General features: G+C 35.4%; 1 protein-coding gene across 1 annotated transcript in view; it reads right to left on the bottom strand.

Moving 5' to 3' along the window:
* Positions 1–24,314, bottom strand: part of XPO4 (exportin 4) — a 129,208-nt gene that overhangs the window by 45,460 nt on the left and 59,434 nt on the right. Inside the window, 3 exon segments of the mRNA XM_020968782.2 lie at positions 8,853–9,027; positions 9,266–9,423; positions 12,987–13,099. Of these exon segments, the coding sequence (XP_020824441.1) occupies positions 8,853–9,027; positions 9,266–9,423; positions 12,987–13,099 (446 nt within the window).

Raw genomic sequence — 24,314 nt, 5'->3', positions numbered from 1 at the left:
GTACCTTTCACTATGTTCCATAAATGAACCAAATTCTAGCTAAGCCTGAGCATTACTTTAATGACAATAAATCAGCCCATAGCAAGCACTTTTTTTTTTCCCAATAAAAGGTAATAAAACACACCACAGATTTAGAGGAAAAGAAATTTCAGTGATCATTTTGTCCAATTTTCTCTAGTACACTCTTAAGAAAGTAATTTCACTTCAGTGAGCCTAGGTTTCTCATCCATATAATAAGTGGGTTGAACTGGAGGACTTTTAAAGATTCCTTACAGAGAAGGGAAAAGGAATAATAAACATTTATTAAGCACCTACTATATCCCAGGCACTGTGCTAAAAATGCTATATAGATATTATTTCAACTGATCCTCACAACAATTCTGTGATGTAGGTGCTATCATGATCCCTATTTTATACATGAGGAAACTGAGGCAGGAAAAGCTTAACTGACTTGTCCAGGGTCATGAAATTTGTAAGTGTCTGAGGTTAGATTTGAGTTTTCCTCACTCCAGACACAGTGCTCTATCTACTATCACCTACCTGCCCCTAAAACTCTAACCTTATGATCCTGTGAGTGTGTGTGTCTGTGTGCATCTTAATAAATGTTCATTGACTAACAGTTTAGGAGGAAGGATGCTAGTAGTTGGGAGGAATCAAGAAAGGCTTCATGCAGATGGTGCTTCTATATATGTCCTTATATAAATACTTCTATGCCTATTGTTAACATCCACCATCTTTTCAGTTTCCTCACTCTATCTTACTCCACCACACATGCCAGCAATCAACATTTCTTGCCATTTCTACCGCCACATTTCTTTTATATCCATCCCCTTCCCTTCACATACAAAGTTGTCACCCTTGTTTAGACACCGATAACCTGACCTGTTGCCTTCTGGTTGGTCTTCCTGACTCAAGTCTTTCCCTAGTCCAGTTCATTCTCCATATAGCTGCCAAAGTAGTTTTCCTAAAGTGTAAGTCTGGCTACATGACTCCCTTAAGTACACTTCAGTGACTCCCTACTAGTTCTAAAATCAAACAAAAATTCCTCTGTTTAGCATTTGAACATTTAAAGCCCTTTATAACCAGACTCCAATCTGCTTTTCTAGACTCATTATATATTACTCTTTATTCCTCATTTTAGAGTCTAGCCATTTTTTAGCTTTGCCCACAGTATTCCTCTTCCTCACCGCCACTCTGGCTTTCTACCTCCCCTTTATGTCTGTCTTCCTACATTAGAAAGTAAGGCCCGTAAACGTAGGAACTGTCTTGCTTGCTTGCACTTGAATCTCTTAACACTTAGCAGACTGTCTTATCTGTTTGTCTCTTTAATGGGCTTCTTGCTGTTCACACACACACACAAAACCCACACTTGCTACACTACACAAGCCTTTGTCTTGAAGAAAGAGAGGAACTGTACAAGGTGAAAGTGAGAAGGAAGTGCATTCAAGTACAAAGGTATGAAGATGAAAGATGGAGCGTAGCACGTGTTCTCTTTCACAAGAAGCTGGCCCCAATCAATGGCAACCCTAGTTAGCATACCACTCCTGGTCAATTACCAGAAGCCAGTCTATTAAGATGGGCAGAGGGCTGGGTAGGGAGGCTCAAGCTAAATGTTCTGTGACCCTATACAGAATAGCATGAGGCATACAGCCAGAGGGAGTGTGGTTGGGGGCTTAAAACCTGTAAGATTAGAGCCCCGTTTTACTGTTTGGGAGCTAGGAGTGGGTGGAATTTAACAATCTATTATACTACCATGTAAGTTTCAATGGTGACACACAATTTCCTTTTTTTTTTTTGGCTAAGCAGTTGGGGTTAAGTGACTTGTCCAGGGTCACACAACTAGTAAGTGTTATATGTCTGAGGCTGTATTTGAACTCAGGCCCTCCTGAATCCAGGGCCAGTGCTCTATCCACTGCACCACCTAGCTGCCCCTGGTGACACATAATTTCAAAAATTTTTTGACCATTACCTTTGAGCAGGCTTTAAACAAGTAAACAGGTAGTTTCTCAGTTATTTTTAAGGACTGTTTTCATGAAATATTTGTTGTATAAACAATTTCCATTTTAATTTGTTTACAGATAATCTGTTTTCATATATATGAAATCATGTAAAGTAAGTCATGACAGCTCTCATGCAATGAGTATTTCACAGGATAAAAAAAATTAATATGAGAAACATATTTCAAATCTGCTATAAGTTCTGTAGTTACTATAAGAAACCAGGATTATTCCATTCTTTCAATAATTAATTTCTTCAGACCAATTATATCATAAGAGCTAACAGTCATATAGAGCTTTAAAGTTTACAAAGTATTTTAACAAGTATGATAAAAAATTTCATTGATGACTTTAATAATCAATTAATTGATGAAGACCTGTACTAGGTTAAACTCTTAACAATCTGCTGACAGTATATCCTGCACCCCAAACTGATTAGAATTAACTACTGCAGCTTATCAGAAATACTCTAGCCATAGAGGACTTTTTAAAAAAGGCTTTGACTATTTATCTATAAAACAAAAATATAATTTGAAATGAAATCGTCAAAAGAATTTGCCAATCTATTTTTACTCCTTTTGAGAATTTCAAAATACGTAGTAATCAAAACCAATACATACAATCTTTTCTAGAGGCAGCAAACTGCAGATTGGTGCTTAAGTAGAGAACAAATGAACAAGGCAAGAAGCTAGTGGCCAGGGCATTTGTACTGCTGCAACTGCCAAGTGGAACCTCAGAAATCATCATTTACATTTTTAAAAGTGCATACCTTGTAGGCCAGACCTAACTCTGTATTTCATTTCTGGTTCAGTTCACGGCATGCCCATCCACAGTACATCTATCTCTACGAACGTGGCACCTGTGATGTGGCTGTTATGATGGATTTGCTGAGCCATCAGAACCAAATCAATATTTAATAAGAGTTTACTATGTAACAGCTGATTAAGTTACAAAGATAAATGGAACAATCCTTGACCTCAAGATGTGTACATTTTAAAGGAAGCTCTTTGAGGGCAGGGAGCCTTTTTTGCCTCTTTTTGTAGTCCCAGTGCTCACTTAGCACAGTGCCCGGCACACAGCAGGTGATTAATGTTTACTGATCGATTGGGAAGGAAACATATACAAATTAAGTATACAAAAAATAAATCCAAGGTAATTTAGGGGAAGAAGCAAAAGCAGCTGGGGATAGGAGGGAAGATAGGGTACAACAGAAAAGGCTTTATGTAGGAAACGACCCTGAGCTAAGCTTTGAAGGAAACTTTTGTTGTTGGTCAGACGTTTCAGTTGTGGCCAACTCTTCATGACTCCATTTGGGATTATCTTGGCAAAGACAATGGAGTGGTTTGCCATTTCCTTCTCCAGCTCCTTTAAGGAAACTAGGGAGTCTAATTAAAGTTGAGGTGAAGACAATGCACATTCCAGGCAAGAGGGAAAATGTGTGCAATGTCCCATAGGCAGGAGAGAGTCTGCTGGCTAGGCTGAACAGTCTTGCCACATCTGAAGCTCTAAGAGAAATAGGCTCTGTTAAAGATTAAAGTACAGTCTCCTAAAGCCAGAGTAAAACTTTCCCATGGCACAATTAAGTATTTCCATTTAGGTAAAAAGGATTGGAAGAAATAGTTTGATCTCTGGATATTCTAGCCAGTGGTTTGGCATCTCAGGTATTCACCTAGCATGTACAATCAAAAAAAGGGTAATCTGAGCCCTTCTCTTACTTCACTCAAGTTTAGTGCTCTGGACTTCAGGTCAGTCGAATCTGTAATTCTAATTCGAACATTATAAGGATATAAAATACCTAAAAACAGGTTGTCCCAAATCCATCATAATCTCTCTTAAAAGCAGAGATTTTGTAAAGCTTAAGTCTTATATCTGTATGTGCCAGAACAAGGGGCTTCCTCATACTTCTAAATTTTGTTTTGAGCAACAGTTTATTACTGTCACAACTAAAAGAAAAGCAAATTACACAATACTGCACAGTGCATGTAACAAGGGTTATCACAGAAAATATTACAACTACATTATAGCTATTTCCTCTGACAAAAAATTACATTTTAAGCATAGTAACATGAACTTGATTCTTTCTATAAGACTAAACATTCTTAAATAGATCACTATCATATATTCTAACATTTTTGAGGTATACACTTACGAATTTCTAACCACAGGAACTAATCCAGAAAAGCCTGGATGCTCCTGAACTAAATCTTTAAAAAAAATTTTTTTCAGGTGGCACAGTGGATAAAGCTCCAGTCTTGCAGTCAGGAGGACCTGAGTTCAAATCTGGCCTCAGACACTTGACACTAGCTGTGGGCAAGTCACTCAACCTCGACTGCCTCACCCCCCCCAAAATCAGCTCTGTGATTCTATGACTCTGACATCTTGTTACTTCCATGTAACTATGAGTCTAAGCCTGGTGATAGTTATTTAGACAAAAAACTTTACTCCATTTCTCCAGTGAACATTTAAAGAAAAAAATCTAATACTGCATGAAATACTTCATTGTTTAAACCCAATAAAATGTATATACTCCCTGTTCCCCTATCATCTCTTCCTTATGATATAAGCCTGAATTTTTCCACTGACCAATGAGTGCAAAAAAGGTATGTAATCACAGTCTCCACATCTCCACTCAGCTATATCTGGCAAAAACATTACTCTAGCAATATAAAAAGTAAATATAATAAAATACAGACAGTATCTGTTAAGATTATTTTAAAATGCCCATTGAATGCAGAATGCCTAAATAAGTTATCTGTCTCCTCCTTCACTTATTTTCAATCTCTTCCTCTCTTCTCTACTGGCTCATTTCCTACAAACATGGCCATGTCTTCCTGAAAACACCCTCACTTGAAACATCTATCTATCCCTACTATTGTCTTATTTGTCTTCTGTCCTTTGTAACTAAATTCCTTAAAAAGGCCATCTACAATAGATGCCTCTATTTTCTTCTCTCAGTCTCTTCTTAACCCCTTAGAACGCTGCTTCTGACCTTATCATTCCACTTAAATTGTTCTCTCCAAAGTTACTAATGATCTCTTAGTTGCCAAATCCAATGGTCTTTTCTCAATCATCATTCTCCTTGTTTCTAACTTCTCTGCAGCCTTTGACACCCTCTGCTTGTCTCAAGTCTTGCCCCACTCCCAACAATTCTCCATTCAGCCACTAAAGTGAGTTTCCTAAAATTCAGGTCTAATCATGTTACCTATCTACTTAATAAACTCCACTGGCTTCCTACCTCTTCCAGGATCAATACAAAATGCTTTCTTTAGCATTCAAAGCCCTTCATGACCTAACCGCCTCTTACTTTTCTAGTCTTCTTACATCCTACTCCCTGACATTTATTCTTTGATCCAGTGACACTGGCCTATTGGCTGTTCTACAAAGAAGACACTCACCTCTCAGCTCTGGGCATTCCCTTTGGCTGTCCCCCATGCCTAGAACCTTCTCCCTCCTCTGCTCTGACTACTGATCTCCCTGGCATCTTTAAAAACCCACCTTCTTCAGGAAGCCTTCCCTAAACCCTCTCTATTCCAGTGTTTTCCCTCTTAATTATTTTCTCTTTATCATGTATACAGTTTGTTTTGTATATTTTGTTTATGTGCAATCTCCTCCATTAGACTGTAAGCTTCTTAAGGGCAGTGATTGTCTTTTAACTCTTTGTATCCCCAGTACTTATCATAGTGCCTGGCAGAAAGTAGGTGCTTAATAAATCCTTATTGATTGATTGCCTGATTGAATATTACTGTAGGCTGAATGCGATGAATATAGAGAAGTACAGGAGACTTACTTGGAAGTAAAGCAAAATGAAATAAGCAGAACCAGGAAAACAGTATACACAATTCCTAGAACAACCAAAACGGCCAAGAACAAGAACAAAATACCTGAAACTGAGTGTTGTGAACTAATCATGACCAACCTAGGCCCAAAGAAAAGCCGTGAGAAGGCACTGCCCTCTCTTCTTGGCAGAGGTGAGGACTATGGGTGTGAAAGACTTTCCTTGTAAAAACTTTTTCAAGGGCCTTGGTTTATTTTGCTGCTTTTACTTTCTCTCTCTCTCTTTTTTTTTAAAATTTTTTTGCTATTAAGAAGGGATGGATATAGAAGAGAGGTTGGGGAGGATTACATTGGGAAATATGTGATTTAAAAGTAAAAAATTATCAGTAAGATTTTATCTTTTAAAATATTTTTATTTCAAACCTGAGATTTTCACCTCTTTAAATTACTCATGTAAAAAATAACAGTTTGATTTCCAAAGTGTTAGTTAACCGGAAGGAAAAATTCAAGCAGCCTCAAGTGAACATGAATAATGCATCATAAATTATTAGAAAACAGTAGATGCCATAAGAAATAACTGTTTATACAATCTTGGATAACCAAGTACTCGGTCTCACTACAAATCTAAGCTACAAAGCCTTTCCTGATCTCCACAAAATACAAGTGTCTTCCCTACAAACAACACTGTATTTTAGTATCCTTATATTTTTCCTACATATGCTTACACATTCACTTACCATTTCTCCTTTACAATACAAGGGAGAGAGTATGAAGTTGGGATTATTTAATTCTTTGAATTTGTATTCCTTAGTACCTAGCATTATGCCTGGCACATTAGCAAATGTTCTGAAATGCTTGTTGTTTGATTTAAATATTATAGTCAGAGATAATTTTTGTACATAATTCTATTTTCCAAGGTAACACAAGGATTTATAAAGCACGTACTCTGTATCCGATAAAGTAATAGCCATGTACCAGAGGACACAAAAGATTTGGTTCCTCTCCTTCAAATATATTAGCTACCATTTACACAGTTATACATACATTATCTGATTTGGTCATCATGAGAACATCATATGGTGAGCAGTGCACTATTATTATTTCCATTTTAGAGATAAAAGTCATAGCTAACAAGTACATGTTGCTTTAAGGCTTACAAAGTGCTTTTCATATTATCTTCCTTAGGTATGGAAGTGATCATGTCACTCCTTTATTCTAAAACCTTCAAGTAGTGCCTGATTCTCTCTAGTATTTCTCTTCCTTTCTAGTCTGATATATTCTTCATTCCTAACTTCAATCAAATAAGTTTGTTCTCTATCAGAAGATTAGATTATTTGATTGTGAGTCAAACAATTAGTATACTACTACAGGACAAAGGCCTTACATAGATTAGGCTGGCTCTAGAAGATATTCATATTGAAAAAAAAAGGCAGAGTCCAAAGCACAGGGACCACTATTCCATAAACTTCTAGTTTTTTTATTTCAATATTTCTATGTCAGATGGGGAAATATGGTAAGATAAGACCTCCCCAGATAATAAATACACTAATTTTTTAATTTTTCTACAGTTCAGGCAAATTTGATAATTAAATACAAAAACTGTCAGACATTCTATAATTAAGAACCCCAATTTCTTTAAATGGAAAAAAATTTGAGTATTATTTAAAAAAACCCTCAAATTCAGAAAATAAAAAGCAGATAAGCTAGTTTATCTTTAAATGCTGTTCATTTTAACTACTTCAAAATAGGAAACAAAATTAAGAAAGGGAGATATTAATTATGCTAAAACCTCATTAATCTATACTTAATTCAGAGTGTGGATGGCATATGGGTTCAAGCTTTGAATATTTAGACCACACTTCATGCCCATTCAACTTTTAAAAAAGCAATGATACAACCACTCTTCTTTCCATGCCATAAAGAATTATCAATTCCTTTGCCTTTTCTCTCAGCATCATACTTTGAATACCATGTTTATTAGAATTTTGATGAGGCTTCATAAAATTTTTAAAAGATTAAAAAGTACTCACTGGAAAGTATTCCTTAAACAGAAACTTGGACCTTCAGAGGAATCTGGTTTTTGGAAGCTATCTTCTAACTCTTTTTATATTTTCCAAATGCTCCTGAATTAAATATAACAGATGCCCAGATCTATACATTAAACCATGAATGAATAAAACAATTAAAGGAAATAGAAAGTTTCACTCATGTAATTCATTTTTTCAAATGGCAAGCTGAAAAAAGTGTGTCAGTAGTTATTTAACACAATCACAAAATACTTCTTTTGCTTTTACAAAAGTCTTCAATGGTCACTAAGCTGTAAAGGGAAAGCTAATTTTTAAGCAATAAGAAATTATGTGGAAAATAATTTGAGAAAAATATCAATCACTTATAAAACTATTAAATTTGCTTAGTTTAATTACAAAATGAGGAAAAGTATTTAAGTGTTTCTAAGAATATCCTTACATTTAATATGTTTTTTATGTGTAATACCAGTTGAACTTAATAGCTGCCATTTGACCACACTAGCTAAACAGATCGGCACCCAAGTCAGAAAAGGATGTTAACAATGGTCAGGAACCCAATTATAACTGGATTATTTTTTTAAAATTCTAAACTTGGGATTTCTTTAAAAAAAAAAAGATATTATACTAAACCAGGACCATTTTAACTTTTAGAAGCATTTTATGAAGAAGTCATACCTGAACTCTGAAGTAACAATTAAAAGCTCTATTATATAACAGTAGGCTATTAATATTTTAGAGGCAAATTTACTAACATTTAAGTGCAAGTATTTTATTAAATTTACTCCAAACACTAAATTATTTCAAAATTGAAGCTCTAAATATCTAAACTTTCCATTTGTTGATATACTTTCAAACTAGAATCTCAGAAGTCAATTTATAAATGAATTTGTCATTCTTCATGGTCCCAATGTGTAAAAGAATATGCATGCCAAAAGACTTACGCGTGAAAACAAAGCAGGCTATAAGCCTCATCTTCCAAAATACCATCAGAGGATAACAGATTTCCAAGTGAAAAATCAAAGAAGCAACTCCTACTTTAGAGTAGTTTACTCACCACTTCTTCCAGAGCAGCACTTCGCCCAAAAGAACAAGTGAGATGTGTGAGGCAGTTAACAAAGGAAGAAAAGAGTTCATTTGGAATGGCAGTTAAAACATTTCGAGGGAACACAGTTATCAAATTGCTGATAATGCTGGAGATCCCCACTGCTTCAGAGTCTTCTATTTCAATCCTATAGATCAAAGATACATTTATTATTGAGCACGAAAGGGTTCCCTCACATACACCATCTATTCATTTTCAAAGATTAGTGCAATTATTTCATGCTAGCCACCAATGCAGATATACTTTAAAGTGTTAAGAGGAAAAAAAGTCACCTGTTACTTGTTCCTCTGCTAACTGCAAAAATAAAAATGAAAAAGCACTTAAAATCACCATTATGTTTAAAGAGGCAAGTTAAGTATACATACCCATTGATGGTATTCAGTAAACCCTCAATGAAATGTGCCAGGTAATCCACTTGTGAACCTTCATCGGGAAAGATGGGTCCATGAAGAGAGGCTAACTGGGCTAGGCACTGGAGTGAATCTTGTGCCATATCTGAATCTTCTCTAATTTTACGATGTACCTGTAAGAAAGATTCGCTGCCAATTCATAAAAATAAATTCTCTTTATCAAATTACATGTCTACCTCTCCAAACAAGAAAGAGCTCACACTAGCTGTTTATTTTTAAACGAAGTTATTTAATTCCTAAATCAGAGCACACTTAAATATTATTTCATCCTCCGATGCACTAACTTCATAAGCCATAATTTTAAACATCCCAAAACTAACTATCCACCGGGTGCTACCTACATTTTGAAAATTTAACTGTCTACAGCATGTTATGTCTTAAAGAGAGAAACAGATGCCAGCCAGTCAGACATACTGCTCCTTCTAAAAACAGCAATAACGACAGTCATCTGTATTATGCTAACTATGCCTAGGCTACAGAGTCTTGCTAAAGTTAGTCATCAAGTTCAATCAAGAGTATATAGATGCTCCTTTAGTGGAAGTAAACAGCGAAGATATGAAAACCAAATGCATTACGATCCCTACAAATTCATTCATTTGTTCAAAATTTTACAACTATAATTTTCTGTTTCCTTTAAATTCACCTTTGCTCTACTATACTGCCATTTCAAAGGAATATTTAATAGTATAAATCCATTTCAAAAGTCTGCCCAGGTTTTATTTCAGGCATGCAATATTGTTTCAAAACAACTACCACAGTGCTCTAAAGACCATATTTATACTAGATAAACTAATACTGTTTATGCTTTCAGGTATATTTTAAAGAAATATTTCATCTCTGTCACATGATACAGTGTCATAAAACATTATTTTTAGCATAGGTTGCTTAACGTAGGCACTACAAAAGCACCCAACTTTTTGAGAATGAGTTAGAAACTGATCACACTTCACTTTTGACAATAAAAATGGTCACACTTCAGTTTTGCAAAAAAAAGTCTACGTTTTACTAGAGATTAGGTTAGTCCTTCCCTTTTCTAAACTGTTCCTACACAGTTCTATGCCATTATTTATCACCAGACTGTTCTGTATAATCAGTCTACTTAATTTGATTTCTCCAACTACATTCTAAATTCCTCAAGGCACGTACTACATTTTATACTTACTTTTGTATCTCATAGGATAACCTAGCATAGTGCTGGGCACATATTGGTTGCTCAGTAAATACTTGATGACTGACTCCATCTTCATCTTTGAACTTTCTTCAGCTTATAGTATTAAATATATAAATACTTCAAAAACTCAACTATATTTGCAAGTTTTTACTTTTTAGTAACTATTTTCTCCACTTTTGCACATTAAAAAAATCATTTTGCTCAGGAAATATAAACATCTTTCAAATACGTTCTATGGCATCTAATGAAGTCTATATAGTAACCTCTCATCCATTACTACACAAAAATTAAGATATGTAGGCAGTTCCCAATTAATGAATAAGTTGTATTGCAAAGGTTCGTTCTGAAGTTGGTTGTTTGGAATTCAACATGCATTTTTAGTTGCTAAATCAGCTGGACACATAATAGGTTAGATAAATGTCTATGGGCTAGCCTAGGAACCCAATCTCATTTATAACATTGTTTCTATGGGAAAACTATTCCAAGTTCTAACTTAGAACTTGGATACAATGAATACAGCCCTTGGTTTCTCCCATCCTCACTCCACACTTCCACTGAATATGTTCCTTAACTCTCCCATTCTTGCTTTCCAATACCACTTCTAGTCAACGTGGCTGGTTAAGAAAACAATTCAGGGTTCGTGAAGGGAGGCTACATTCCATTGTAACAGCAACTGTAATTCAAACATAAGTGATATTGTCATTACTGAGTCAAAAACATATTACATTATTATAAAGTTAGCCCAGTCTCCAAATAAGTGCATAACAGACATTTTCACTAAGTATTATATGGTCACATACACAGATACATATGTGTGTGCATAAATTATATGTGTGTGTATACATGTTTAGATAGAGCTATACACACATGTATGTATGTAGGTGTATATGCATACATGCATGTATGTATATCACTAGAGCCTCACTACAATCCTGTGAAGCAATTACTATTATTTCTATTTTATAGATAAGGAAACGGAGGCTCAAATTTCTCATAGGACTATGCCCGCTCACACAGTGAAGCGTCAGAAGTGGGATTTGACCTAAAGCCCTTCAGCCTCCAAGTCCAGGGCTCTTTCCAATAGTCCACTTTCATTATAAAGGGAAAAGTGGAGTGAGGGGAGAAGGGCTGCATGACAATGGAAAAGATTTCTGAACTGAACATGACATACAATTGAAGAGTTGTATGTTTATTTTTGTGTTCAAGTTGAAAACTATATTCAGAAATATTCAACAGAGCCAAGCATTAGTCCCCCTTGGAATAACTCTGTGTGTGTGTGTATATAAGGAAATCATTTTTATGTCTCATTGAATACTAAATTAGGTCATAATTCAGCAGATAAACCATTTAAAATACATCTTAAAGTAGAATTAATAACTAGCTACAAACTTTAAAGATTTGTCAATATGGCTATTCAAGAAAGAGTTAACCTCCAAACTCAAAAGTTATTTGCATGAGGCAGTTCACAGCTGACAGCAGCAGCTGTTTGGTTTGTCTAGACAGCTGTTCAGATTTGGTATAGCTGTTTCGAGTTCTGCCAGCAAGTTTTTCACCTTTTCAAAAACTGCTGGAGCAATATCTACTTTCAATCAAGTGAAATAAGTCTTTATAAAAATATAAACTTGAATACATTTCAAAACAATTTATTTCAGTTGAGACAGACAATTGTATTCAAGATTTATTTACATTTAGCCCGTTAATCTTGACAATGTTTTTGGCATACTATTTTTATGAATTACAAATGAAAATACAAACTGATTTATGTTCAATCTCAAAATGACAAAAATTGTCTATGTTTATGCTTGCATACACACAAAGAATTCTGAATATGAATATGAACTAGACAAAACTACAATGCTTTTTTTTTAACTCTCAATGGTGCCATCGTATCAAACAGAAACATTCACCAAAAAAGAAAAGGAATATATAAAAACTGGAAAACTACAAATAAGGGAAAATCTTGGCCTTTAACTGTTCATTTTACCAGTAATTATCCAATCTATACTTTTATATTACAATTGCAAACTAGCTGAAAAAAATGCAAATGTTTTCCATCTTCAACTGTTGTGTGAGATTGGCAAATATTGGAATGCAGCATTTATTTGATATTTGCAGAGTGCAATATACAGGCCTATTTAGAACAGAAGTATTTAAGATACATTACTCAATAATATTAGTTTAAAACTTGAAACAGTTACAAAACATACAAATGTGCATTACTCTAAAAAGTATTAAACTTCACATAATAGTTCCATATCAATGGCATAAATTATTAAGAACATTTACATTTAATTTCCCCAATGGAAAAGTCACTACGTGAAAAAGTTTTCTGAAAAACAAAAAACAAAAAACAAACCCCAAAACAAACCAAAATAAACAAAAAAACTTTAAACATATTAAAATATCTCCCACCTTTATAAATTTAAGAAAAATCCAAAAGCAATTTACTTTTTCAGTGGAACTTCTCTGTAGTCTTTATTATCAAAGATGAAGAATTAGACTTACTGTAAAGAAAAGATCCATAACTCTGCTGTCCAAGAGGGTCTCACGCCAGGACTCTGTTGGCTTTAGCATCACATTTTGTGAGGATTCAAACATAGCTATATAATGTCTACCCAGTTATCTGGTGTCAAGGTCAACAATAACATTCTTACTTTGTTTAAAAAATATGTATATCCTGGATACAACAGGATCCATTCAGAAAGAATGTAATGGAAACAGTTTAAGCCTCTTCACATACACTGCATAATTCATGCATGAGGCCAAGGAATAAAAGGTATTAAGTACTGGAAAAAAGAATGCTATAGGCATGTAAGATAACAGTTTGATCGTAATTATGTGACATACCAAAGGGATAAATTCACTTTTGATATATAGGATGCCTAATGTGCAAGGAACAAAAGGCAGAACACCAATTGCAAGTAATAGGTGTCAAAATTTACACTAAAGGGAAATAATTTTCTCCAAGTTTTTCCTGTCTGTTTTTAAGTCTTTGTGACAAGCTTATAATACATAAAATATGTGTCTCTGTTAATCTAGCTGTAAGAAGCATCTGATCAAATGAAATATGTAAATAATGCAGTACAAATGCCAAGAAAGAATAAACCAAATATACATGTCATTACTGGAAATCCATTTCATCCATTTTAATTCTAAATTAATCAACAACAGTTAAAATAAAAAGTACTCTATTAAAACATCTATCATTGCAAATAAATCTGAAAACTTAATTCATGGTATTCAATATTATTCAATGACATTATAACGTGTAGTATAACAAAATAAATTTCTGGCAATCATAAACTGACCACAGAACATTCATGGGCATTTCTGAAGAGAACTTTCCTAATAACATTTTTATAATTAACTAAACTACTTTACTAAAGAAGCACAATATGGGAAGAGTTTGACTAAGCCAGTATCTGGATATGCTGACCTGGATATGAACATATGTTCAACTATGAAATCTGAATTGAGGCAACTCTCTGATTATTCAATTATCCAAATGACTACTTGTAAAAAATAAGATGGCAATTCAAAGAATATGCTAACATTTTAAATTATGACTTATGACTATAAAAGCAGAAAACAATATTAGTGAACTATTTGAAATGCTGGAATTTTTAAAAATCACGGCTGTTTATTCTGTTGTTTTCTGAGATCTCTATCTTGAGTCTGTTCTGACGGGGGGGGGAATACTTTGAGGGCTGAAAGAACACCTCTTGTTTTTCACACACAAAAAATTCCAGTATTTCACTAGGATTAGTATAAGTAACTATCATTCACACGAACTAGGTGAATTTGAATTTTACTTCTCCTTCCTTACCTGCCCTCTAGTGGAAGTGCTCTGAAATAACCAAAAATTGAAGGAAAGGGGAGATAGGAGACAAAGCTAGAAATCTAAATAATTTTTTAAAATAAAAAGGAAACAACTTAGCCACTCCTGATCTACAGCACTAACTATATATAATTAAGGCCTATAGAATATATCACCATAAGAATAACAGTATTAAGATAATGGTATTAATTTCCTTTTTTTGTAGGAAGAAAATTCTAGGTTATTAAAAGCTCTCGGCAATTAGGCAAACAAATACAATTCAACCCATTCTATGTAGCTGTGAAAAATGGAATGAAAATTGTGGGTGGGTCACTCAAAAAGAAATGGAGATGGTCATAGTTGGGGTAGAAAATATATTACCAATGAAGTACACCTCAAATTATATTACAGGTATCACCAAAGACCTGTTTGATGAACAAGGAGAAGGCCAGAAGGGAGAACAAAGGACAACAATCATGGAGGCTGAGTGTTGCAGTGGTACCTGTAGAAGGCTACCAGCTCTTCTACTGTGGATTTATGGACAGCAGGGACAAGAATGTCACAGAGAAGAAGATAGGGAGATGTTGGGAGCTGCTCTGTTGGAAGAAGCTTCAATATGGCAAAGACCACATACCCACTGAAGTAAATGATTAACTTTTCATTTCCTATCTTATAAATTTGTTTTAAACTAAGGCTACTTTCTGTACTTTACTTGTAGCATGAAAAATATAGTAATATTATAAAAATAGAAGTTTAAGTGGATTAAATGTGACAGCCAAGTAAAAGCTTTTTTTTATGTTTTCAGTTTTTCCCTCCTAAAGAATCATTTCTGAAGCCAGTAAGAAAAAATACAGAATACTTTGAAAGCAAATTATTTCTATCATGTTCATGCCATGTATTATTGCTATTTTCCTTTCATTCTAGTTAGAGCTGGATTACTGGACAGTCATTTATCAAGTACTTACTATGTGCCAGGTACCGTTTGAAGCACTGGGGATACAGTGAAACGTTAACACAATCCTCACCCTCAAGGGGCAGACATTTCAATAAAGGAGATACAACATGTATAAAAATAACTAGGAAAATACAAGAACAGAGAGAGTAGCTAGAAGATAATCTGAAAGGGAGGAGGAGGGAGCTATGAATAGTAGGGGGAACAGGCAAAGCCCTACTGTAGTAGATGGGTTTTGAGCCAAGTCTTGAAGGAATACAGGAAAACTAAGAGGAAGAAATAAATGGGGAAAGCATTTCAGGCTTCCACGAGAGAGTCAATGAAAGGCACAGATATAGGACATAGAGTGTTGTGTTCTCTGAACACAAGTAAGCCAGGGTAACTGGACTGTGGCGTGTAAGAAGACTGGAAAGGTAGGTTAGGGTCTTAAACGCCACCAGGAATTTAGATTTGATCCTGGAGGTGATAAGCAGCCACTAGAACTCACCAAGCATGAGGGTGACATGACCAGAACTACACTAAAAAAAATCACTTTTGCAGCTGAATAGAGGATAAATTAGAGTAGGAAAGGACTTGAGGCAGGGAGACCAACTAGCAGGCTACTACAATGGTCTAGGCATGAAGTCATGAGGGTCAGATCTCAGGAAGTGGATATGTGAGTAAAGAGAAATGGATATATAGAGAGATACAGATATTGTTATGAAGATAAAACCACAAAATTTGGCAATTCACTTGGATATGTAGAGTGAGAATGAGTCAAGTATGACATCATCTTCAATGGCGACAGGGAAATCTGGTAGTGGGAAGAGCTGGAGATGAGGGTGGGGATAATAAATTCTGTTTATGGACATGATGAGCTTGTAAGTGTCTCTGGGACATACAGTTCAAAATATACAAGAAACAGTCGGAGTACATAACTGTAGTTCAGAATACAGAGGAAAGTTGGACATTTAGATCTGGAAATTACCTGCACAGAAACGTTAACTGAACCCAGAAGAACTGATAAAAAAAGAAGACTGCAGATCAAAAAGCAAGAAGGCCCAGTAAGAGAGACTTGTAAGATGCCTATGGTTAGTGAGGATAAAGAGCAAGGTAAGGATAAAGAACCAGCAAAGGTGGCTAAAAAGAAGCAGATGGATAGAAAGGAGAACTAAACCTTGAGAGGAAAGAGTATGCAGGAGGGGATAACCTAGAGTATCAAAGGCTACAGAGAGGTCAAGAAGGATAAGGGCTGAGAAAAGGTCATCAGATTGGGCAACTGAGACCACTGATTACTTTGAAGAGGGTGATTTGAGATGAATTCAAAAGCAAGATTTCAGAGAGAGAGATGTTAACATCTTGTGTAGATGATAACTACTATTTCATCTATGTGTTTACTATGTATTTTTCTTATTTTTATCACTAAGAGCATTTATCCATGTGCGTATCAAGTTATTATACTGAACACTAGTATACAAGGTTCACTAAAAAGTCCCAGTATTTTTCCTTTAGGTCAGGGATTCTTAACCCAGGGTCTAAAACCACTGATAGATTTCAGGTAGTCAATGAGCTTAGATGGGGGAAAATTACATCTTTATTTTCATTAACCTAGGCAACAAGATAGGCAAAGTGACTAAAGCACTGGCTGTGGAGTTAGAAAGACCAAATCCTGCCTCAGATAACAGCTGGGTGACCTTGAGCAAGTCACTTAATCTCTGTAGCTCTCAGTTTCCTCCTTTGTAAAATGGAAATAACAGCACCTTCCTTGTGAGGACCAAATGAGACAACATTTGTAAAGCAGTTAGTACAGTGTCTGGTATACAGGTAAGCCTTTAATAAATGCTTGTTCCATTCCCACAAATCTCTAATTGAAATTAAGCATTTTCTTTAATTATTTAAGTTATCCTGAGACGGATACCCCTACAGCAGGGGTCCATAGTCAAACCCATATTTTAAAGGGCTATCATAGGACTTTCAGCTGGAAGGAGCCTTTACCTTTACCCCTAACATTTTATATTAATTAATGACACATCAGACAAGATATGTAGACAAAATAACTTTACTTTTACTAAATCATCCAAAATTAAAATGTTTCATCACTACATTCTAGTTGACAGAGGTCAAAAAGAAAAATTTGAAGGTTAATACTGCACTACACAAACAGTACTGTAAAAATGGAAATCAATTCAACTCAAAGTCTGAATAAAGAATTCTCTTGATCTCTGGCTTATATTTTTTTTCCTAAGGAAAAAGATAAATTAATATATTAGTATTTTGTATCAGAATGAAAGCACATTTGTACTTCAAAATACTTAATTATACTAATAACACAGGTACACAGCCATAAATATAGCCTTTAAAAAATTCCCTAATCTTCTTTTCACCCTTTTTTTCTGTCTCTTATTCTGCTTATGCATGATCCCAACCATGCCCACAATGAAGTTTGTTTTCTTATTTTTATAGCAAACCCTATCATCTTTACTCTCATTTCTCTTCCATTTTTTCAAAACAACTTCCTAAAGTGACAGGAGTGAAACTAAAATGACTTTTTTGTCATTATAGTGGGTACTTACACAATTTCCAGCAAAGGCTCTGATGCCTGAATTCTTTTTTTTTTTGGGGGGGGGGAACGGGAGACAGGGATGGATGGGGACTGCGGCTAGGCAATAGGGTTAAGTGACTTGCCCAGGGTCACACAGCTAGTAAGTGTCAAGTATCTGAGGTGGGATTTGAGCTCAAGTCCTCCTGACTCCAAGGCCCATGCTCTATCCATTGCACCACCTAGCTGCCCCTGATGCCTGAATTCTTCAGTAGCAAAAGAAAAGTCACCTTCTAACTGTCACATAACCTCAAGACTGATGAACCAGCCTAACCCAGCAACACAAAATAATGACAAACAAAGGAGAGGCAATTTCCTTCTATAAAACCTTAAAGCCCTAAAATTGTTTTACTCTGTCTGCTCGTTTGGGGAGAGAACTATGATATAAATACATGTTGCAGCACTCTCGTTTGGGAAACTACTAGTCTAGAAAAAGAACAGCAGAATAGGAATCTGGAGGCGTGGGACTCAGTCCTAGCTCTATCACTTGGTGGCACCTTGAGTAAGTCCTATAAATTCCTCTGTGAGTCAGTTTCCTTAATTATAAAATGGGTATCTAATGCAAAAATACCTAACAGGTTATACTGCAGTGATAAATTATGATTGGATACTTGTGAAGTGCTTCAACTGTGTTTTAAAAAGTAATATAAAAAAATAAGGAATTAATACTAACAACAGTGACAGTTATTGAGGCAGCATAGTATGATAGCCAAAGTGTTGGGCTGGGAGTCAAGAAACCTGAGTTAAAGACAATTCCAAAGGGCTCAAGATGGAAAATGCCATCTACATCCAGAGAAAGAACTGATGGGGTCTTGAATGCAGATTAAAGCATACTATTTTCACTTTATTTTTTTCATGGCTTTTTCATTTTGATCTGTTTCTTCTTTCACAATATGACTAATGTGGAGATATGTTTTACATGACTATACACGTATAACCTATATCAAATTGCTTACCATTTTAGGGAGGGGGGAGGAGAGGGAGAAAAATTGGAACACAAAATTTTTTAACACAAATGTGAAAGAAAGAAAGAAAGAAAGAAAACCTGGGTTAAAATTCCATCTTGATAGTCCTAACTGCCTGGCTTTGAGCAAGACACATCCTCTGCGTCTCTGGCATCTCTCAAGGACTTATCTGACAAATCACAGATACACTGCAATCTGCATTGGCGTACTGAATTCCTACACCAACAGTTACTATTATAAAATTTTTTGTATAGTATTATAATAACTAATGTTATTAATATGGTTAATAACAGCAACAACCACCTTAACCACGAACTAAAGAAACCCTCTTCTAAAACCCAAGGACAGTCCATGTCTAGTGACCTATGCTCAGAGCACTTCTGTTAATCTACATAGAAAAACTATCAATAAGCCTGTTATCAAGAATGCATATTCTGGAAGCAAGTGTAACAGAAATTAGAAAGAGTAAAAATAATGAAAAATAATTCATTTTATATTAATTACCATCTAGCCACCATGCAGTATTAGGACACTTTCCTACAGCAAAATTTTCTATCATTATCAATGTTTTATGCCATAAAAGGATTTTATGGTAACAACAGGAATTTAAAATTCAACATACTGACACAATATCTACCCACCTAGCTTTAAATAAAAAATTTCAAGAATAATCAGCACAACTTTACAGCCAAATACAGAATCATTTCTACAACTACCTCCCTATCCATCAGTAATAGAAACTGTACCACTTTCTTTTTCTGGTGCCACAGCTATAAACTCACTGCAACTTAACACCATGTGGTCCCAGTCATCATAAATCCTTAGAGTAAGGGGAACTGGCAGGTGCAGTAAGGCCTCACCTGCATATTTTCCAACCCTTGCCATGGATGAAGCTGACCTCACTGATCGAGAGTCTCTGGTCCTTTGATCCTTTCAGCTTTCCCCAAGAGATTAAGCTAAAAAAAAAAAGGCCAAAACCAAACCTGATCCTCGGAAATAGAATGCCAATAAAAGGCACAGTAATAGATCTGGAAAAAGAAACATTACAGAAGCAACATACCGGGATGCCTGCCAAACATTCTTTGTGCAAAATAGGAATTCTATGGTATTGTCATTTACGATTAGCACTGCCAAAACCCTCAAGCATTTATGAACACCAGGTGAACTAATAACGGAACAGTAATAACAGCACAAGCAAGAGCTCAAGTAACAGAAAAAGGAAAGTCACATTGTGTCTGTATCTGCAAAACCTCCATATGATAGCTCTAATACAATAGGTGCCATCTGTACATCAGAATTCATTCACGTTAGAGGCCCACATATGACCTGTGAATAGCTACGTTAAAAAAAATACACCCTTTAATTCTGAATTATTTAAAAGCAACCTTCAATTTAGTGGTACATCTATTAGTCTAAAATAAGATAATCTAAACACATATTACATATGACAGCAATACTTATTAATAAGTGGATTTTCCTTATTACATAATGACAGTCTATACCCTCTGGTGCGTATGTGGCATACTGGATATGGTTCAAGACTTGAGAGTCAAAAAGCTAAGTTCAAATAATGCCTCAGATGCTAACTTTTTAGCTATGTGGCCCAAGGCAGTCACTTAACCTCTCAATCTCAATTTCCTTATTTGAAAATGAGGATAACACCACCACTTAACTCATAGGGTGGCTCTAAGAATCAAATGAGGTAAGATACGCAAAGTACTTTGTAAACCTTAAAAGAATTATATAGATGTTACTATTACTAGAATATGGAGAATAATGTTTCACATTAACAATTTAGTTCACAAAGAGAGCACTTTGTTCACTGTGAAGTAAATAGTCCATGTCTTATTGTCATTTCCCATTTTGCAGATAATGAAATTGAGGTTCAAAATCTTTTAGTGCTTTTCCCTGCTCCTACCAGTAAGTAACAAGGCTGGAACTTCAACCTAGGTCTTCAGACAAGTGCAGAGATTTTCCTATCAAAGCACATTGCCAATGACTCTAGAAACTTTCACTGATAGGCTCTCCAAACCCTCATCCTGCCACTTGATTTCTCTTTTCTCACAAATTTTCCTAGATCACTTCATCTGAATCTTTACCCTAGTGCAGTACCATCATGTCTATATCATAGTCAGCCTCACTTTGTAGACTGCATACTCTTTGACAGCAAAGAACATCCTTTTTATCTTTCCCAGAATTTAGCAGTGTCTTTTATAAACATTTAATATGCTTACTGAATTAAACTGGAAAAGGTCACAAGGAAAATAAACACAATTATACAAGGATCAAGATGAAAATTTCCCCTCCAAACCCCACTCCCCTAAAATGTTAAAAGAACTTGACACATTAAAATCTGATAAATGTTTCTTTTACAAACAACTTGATATGCCCACAAGGACATAACATTCTAAACAACATGTTACTGGTGCTAGAATGATTAAAAATGGAAATTCTCTCAAGGGAGAATTAAAATTTATGAAGCTTCACTTAATCATATTGTAGAAATACCTATAATAATTAAAATAAGATGAAGTTTTAATTTGCTTAAGATGATCTCTTCTCATTCAAAAAGAATTTTAAAGGAAAACAACTGAGTGATTTTGTCAGTCCACACTCACACCCTTACCTACATGTTATTGTTTCTTTTGGCTCCTGGGCCATTGGTCTCCTCTGGTTCTAACTCCTAACTAAAACTCAATACTGATTTTCTTTTGCTGGATCACAATCTATTTACTGCTCCCAAGCTCAATTCTATCCTGGATTCTCTTCCCACTTTATATTTTTCTTGTTGACCGCTCAGTAATTTCAGTCATACCTAACTCTTCATTTCAGTTATGTCCTACTCTTTGTGACCCCATTTGGGGTTTTCGTGGCAAAGATACTAGAGTGGTTTGCCATTTCCTTCTTCAGCTCATCTGATAGATGAGTAAATTGAGGCAAACAGAGTTAAGTGCCTTGCCCAGGGTCACAAAGCTAGCAATTGTCTGAGGTCTGATTTGAATTCAGGAAGATAAAAGCCTTCCTGACTCCAGGCCCAGCATTGTTTCCACTATGCCATCTAGCTGCCCTCACTTTATACTAACAATCCCCTAATAATCTTAGCCACTTCCATAGATATGACATTGTCCATATGCAGAGAATACATAAACCTATATGGACAACCCTAGTCTCTTTTCAAACTCTACTTTCCATTGCCTAAATGTCTGCTGGGAGATTTCTAAATGTTATGTCCCACTGTTACTGCAAACCAAACATTCTGTACATTCATCGTTATCCCTAAATCTACCACTACATCCCACTTCACTAATTCTGTTCAGGGTATTACCATTCTCTCAATTACTTAGGTTTACATAACCTCAGAATCATATCTGACTCTCCCATATTTATTCATTCCCAAACCTTAACCACACCATCTCTCACATCCAACTATTTTGGAACTATTGATACAATTTAGGTTTCTAAGGCACAGTAGTTTTCCACTGCCACTATAATAAATTAATTCAATTCAACTCAATTAACATTTATTAAATATCTAACATGAAAAAGGCAATGTGTTGGCACTAGCGGTACAACAACAGAAACAAGTCAATTGATAGATGGTTAAAGGATATGAACAGGCAAATTTTTGATGAAGAAATCAAAACTGTATGCGAACTATATGAAAAAATGCTCTAAATGATTACTGATTAGAGAAATGCAAATTAAAACAATTTTGAGAGATCATCGCATACCTATGAGATTGACTAAAATGATATAAGGGAAAATGACAAATGTTGGAGAGGATGTGGGAAAATTTGGACACAAATACACTGTTGGTGGAACTGTGAACTGATCCAACCATTTTGTAGAGCAATCTGGAATTATGCCCAAAGACTTATAAAACTGTGTATACTCTTTGACCCAAGAATATCAGTATTAGCTCTGTTTTCCAAGGGCTTGATTAGGGAAAAAAGAAAAGAGTTTATAAGCTCTAAAATATTTACAGCAGATCTCTTTGTCATGGCAAAGAACATGAAATTGAGGAGATGTCCATCAACTGAGAAACGGATAAACAAGTTGTCATATGATTGTTATGGAATACTACTGTGCTGTAAGAAATGATGAGATGGCTAATTTTAGAAAAACATGGATTTGCATGAAATAATGAAAAGTGAAGGAAGCAGAACCAAGAGAATTTTGTATACAGCAACAGCAATACTGTTTGAAGAATAATTGTGAACTAAGTTATTCTGAGTACCATAAGCACTTAAATCAGCTGTAAAGGACCTATGAAAGAAGATGCCATCCACAGAAAGAACTGATTAAACAGAAGTATGCATAATACGGTTTTACATATATTCATAAATCCGTGTCAAATGATAGCCTTCAGGGGCAGCTAGGTGACACAGTGGATAGAGTACCAGCCCTGGAGTCAGGAGGACCTGAGTTCAAATCCAGATTCAGACATATAACACTCACTAGCTGGGCAAGTCACTTAACACCCGATTGCCTCATCCCCCCCACAAAAAAATGATAGCCTTCTCTAGTGTGGGGTAGAGAAGAGGGGAAGGAGACAATTCAGAACTTAAAGTGTAACAAAAATAAATAATTTTTTAAAAAATTTAAGGTATCATCAGAGAGAGCTAACAACCAGGGGTGAGAGATAAGGGAGATTAGGAAAAGCTTCATAGAAGAGATGGGACCTGGGCTGAACACTGAAGGAAAACAAAAGATTTTGAAAGGCAGGGATAAGGAAAGGCATTTGGAATGGCATAGAAACACACATGGAAATGAGATGGGGTGTTTAGTTCAGCAATAACTAGTATTCTAGCTTGCAGGAACAGAAAATTCAAGAAGGCAAGTACTATGACATAAGTCTGAAAACATACATTGGAGCCAGTGGAGGGACTTAAATATCAGACTATAAACATTTTTCTTCAGCAGAATAAGATCACAGATGTGGAACTGGAAAGGATATCATTTGGCCCAATCCCTTCATTTTACAGATGAAAAAACTGAGGCTCAAAAAGGGGAAGTTATTGTCACAGTCAAACAGCTAGCCAATGACAGAGCTAGGATTCAAACTCAAGTGTCCTGAGGCCAAAATTAGCTCTTTTTCCATATAGTTAGACCTATGCGTTACACACATTTGGCAGCTGTGTGGAAGGGAAACCAGAAGTGGAGAAACCTATTAGAAAGCTGTTACAGTAGTCCAGGAAGAGGTTATAAAGCCTACTTCAATCAGAGTCATAATCCACAGAGTAGAGAAAAGAGAATAATGCAAAAGAGTTTATGGATGTAGACAAGACTTGGCATCTAATTTGATATGGGCAGTGAAAGATAAAGAGTTGAAAATTACTCAGGATATGAACCTGGGAGCCTAAGAGAACAGTGATGGAGGTGCCTTTAACATCAACAGGTTATATTACTATTCTGAAAGAAGAGCAAATTTAAGGAAGAAAAAATTCAGTTTTGGACACGTTGAGTTTGAGATGCCTATGGGACATTCTAGAGAAGATGTTGAGCAGGTAGTTACCAATGT

This window comes from Phascolarctos cinereus, unplaced genomic scaffold, assembly GCF_003287225.1.
Source record: "Phascolarctos cinereus isolate Bilbo 61053 unplaced genomic scaffold, phaCin_HiC Scaffold_726;HRSCAF=1367, whole genome shotgun sequence".
Taxonomy (NCBI): domain Eukaryota; kingdom Metazoa; phylum Chordata; class Mammalia; order Diprotodontia; family Phascolarctidae; genus Phascolarctos; species Phascolarctos cinereus.
Note: the sequence above shows the minus strand (reverse complement) of the source record. Positions and strands in the feature narration are given on the sequence as shown.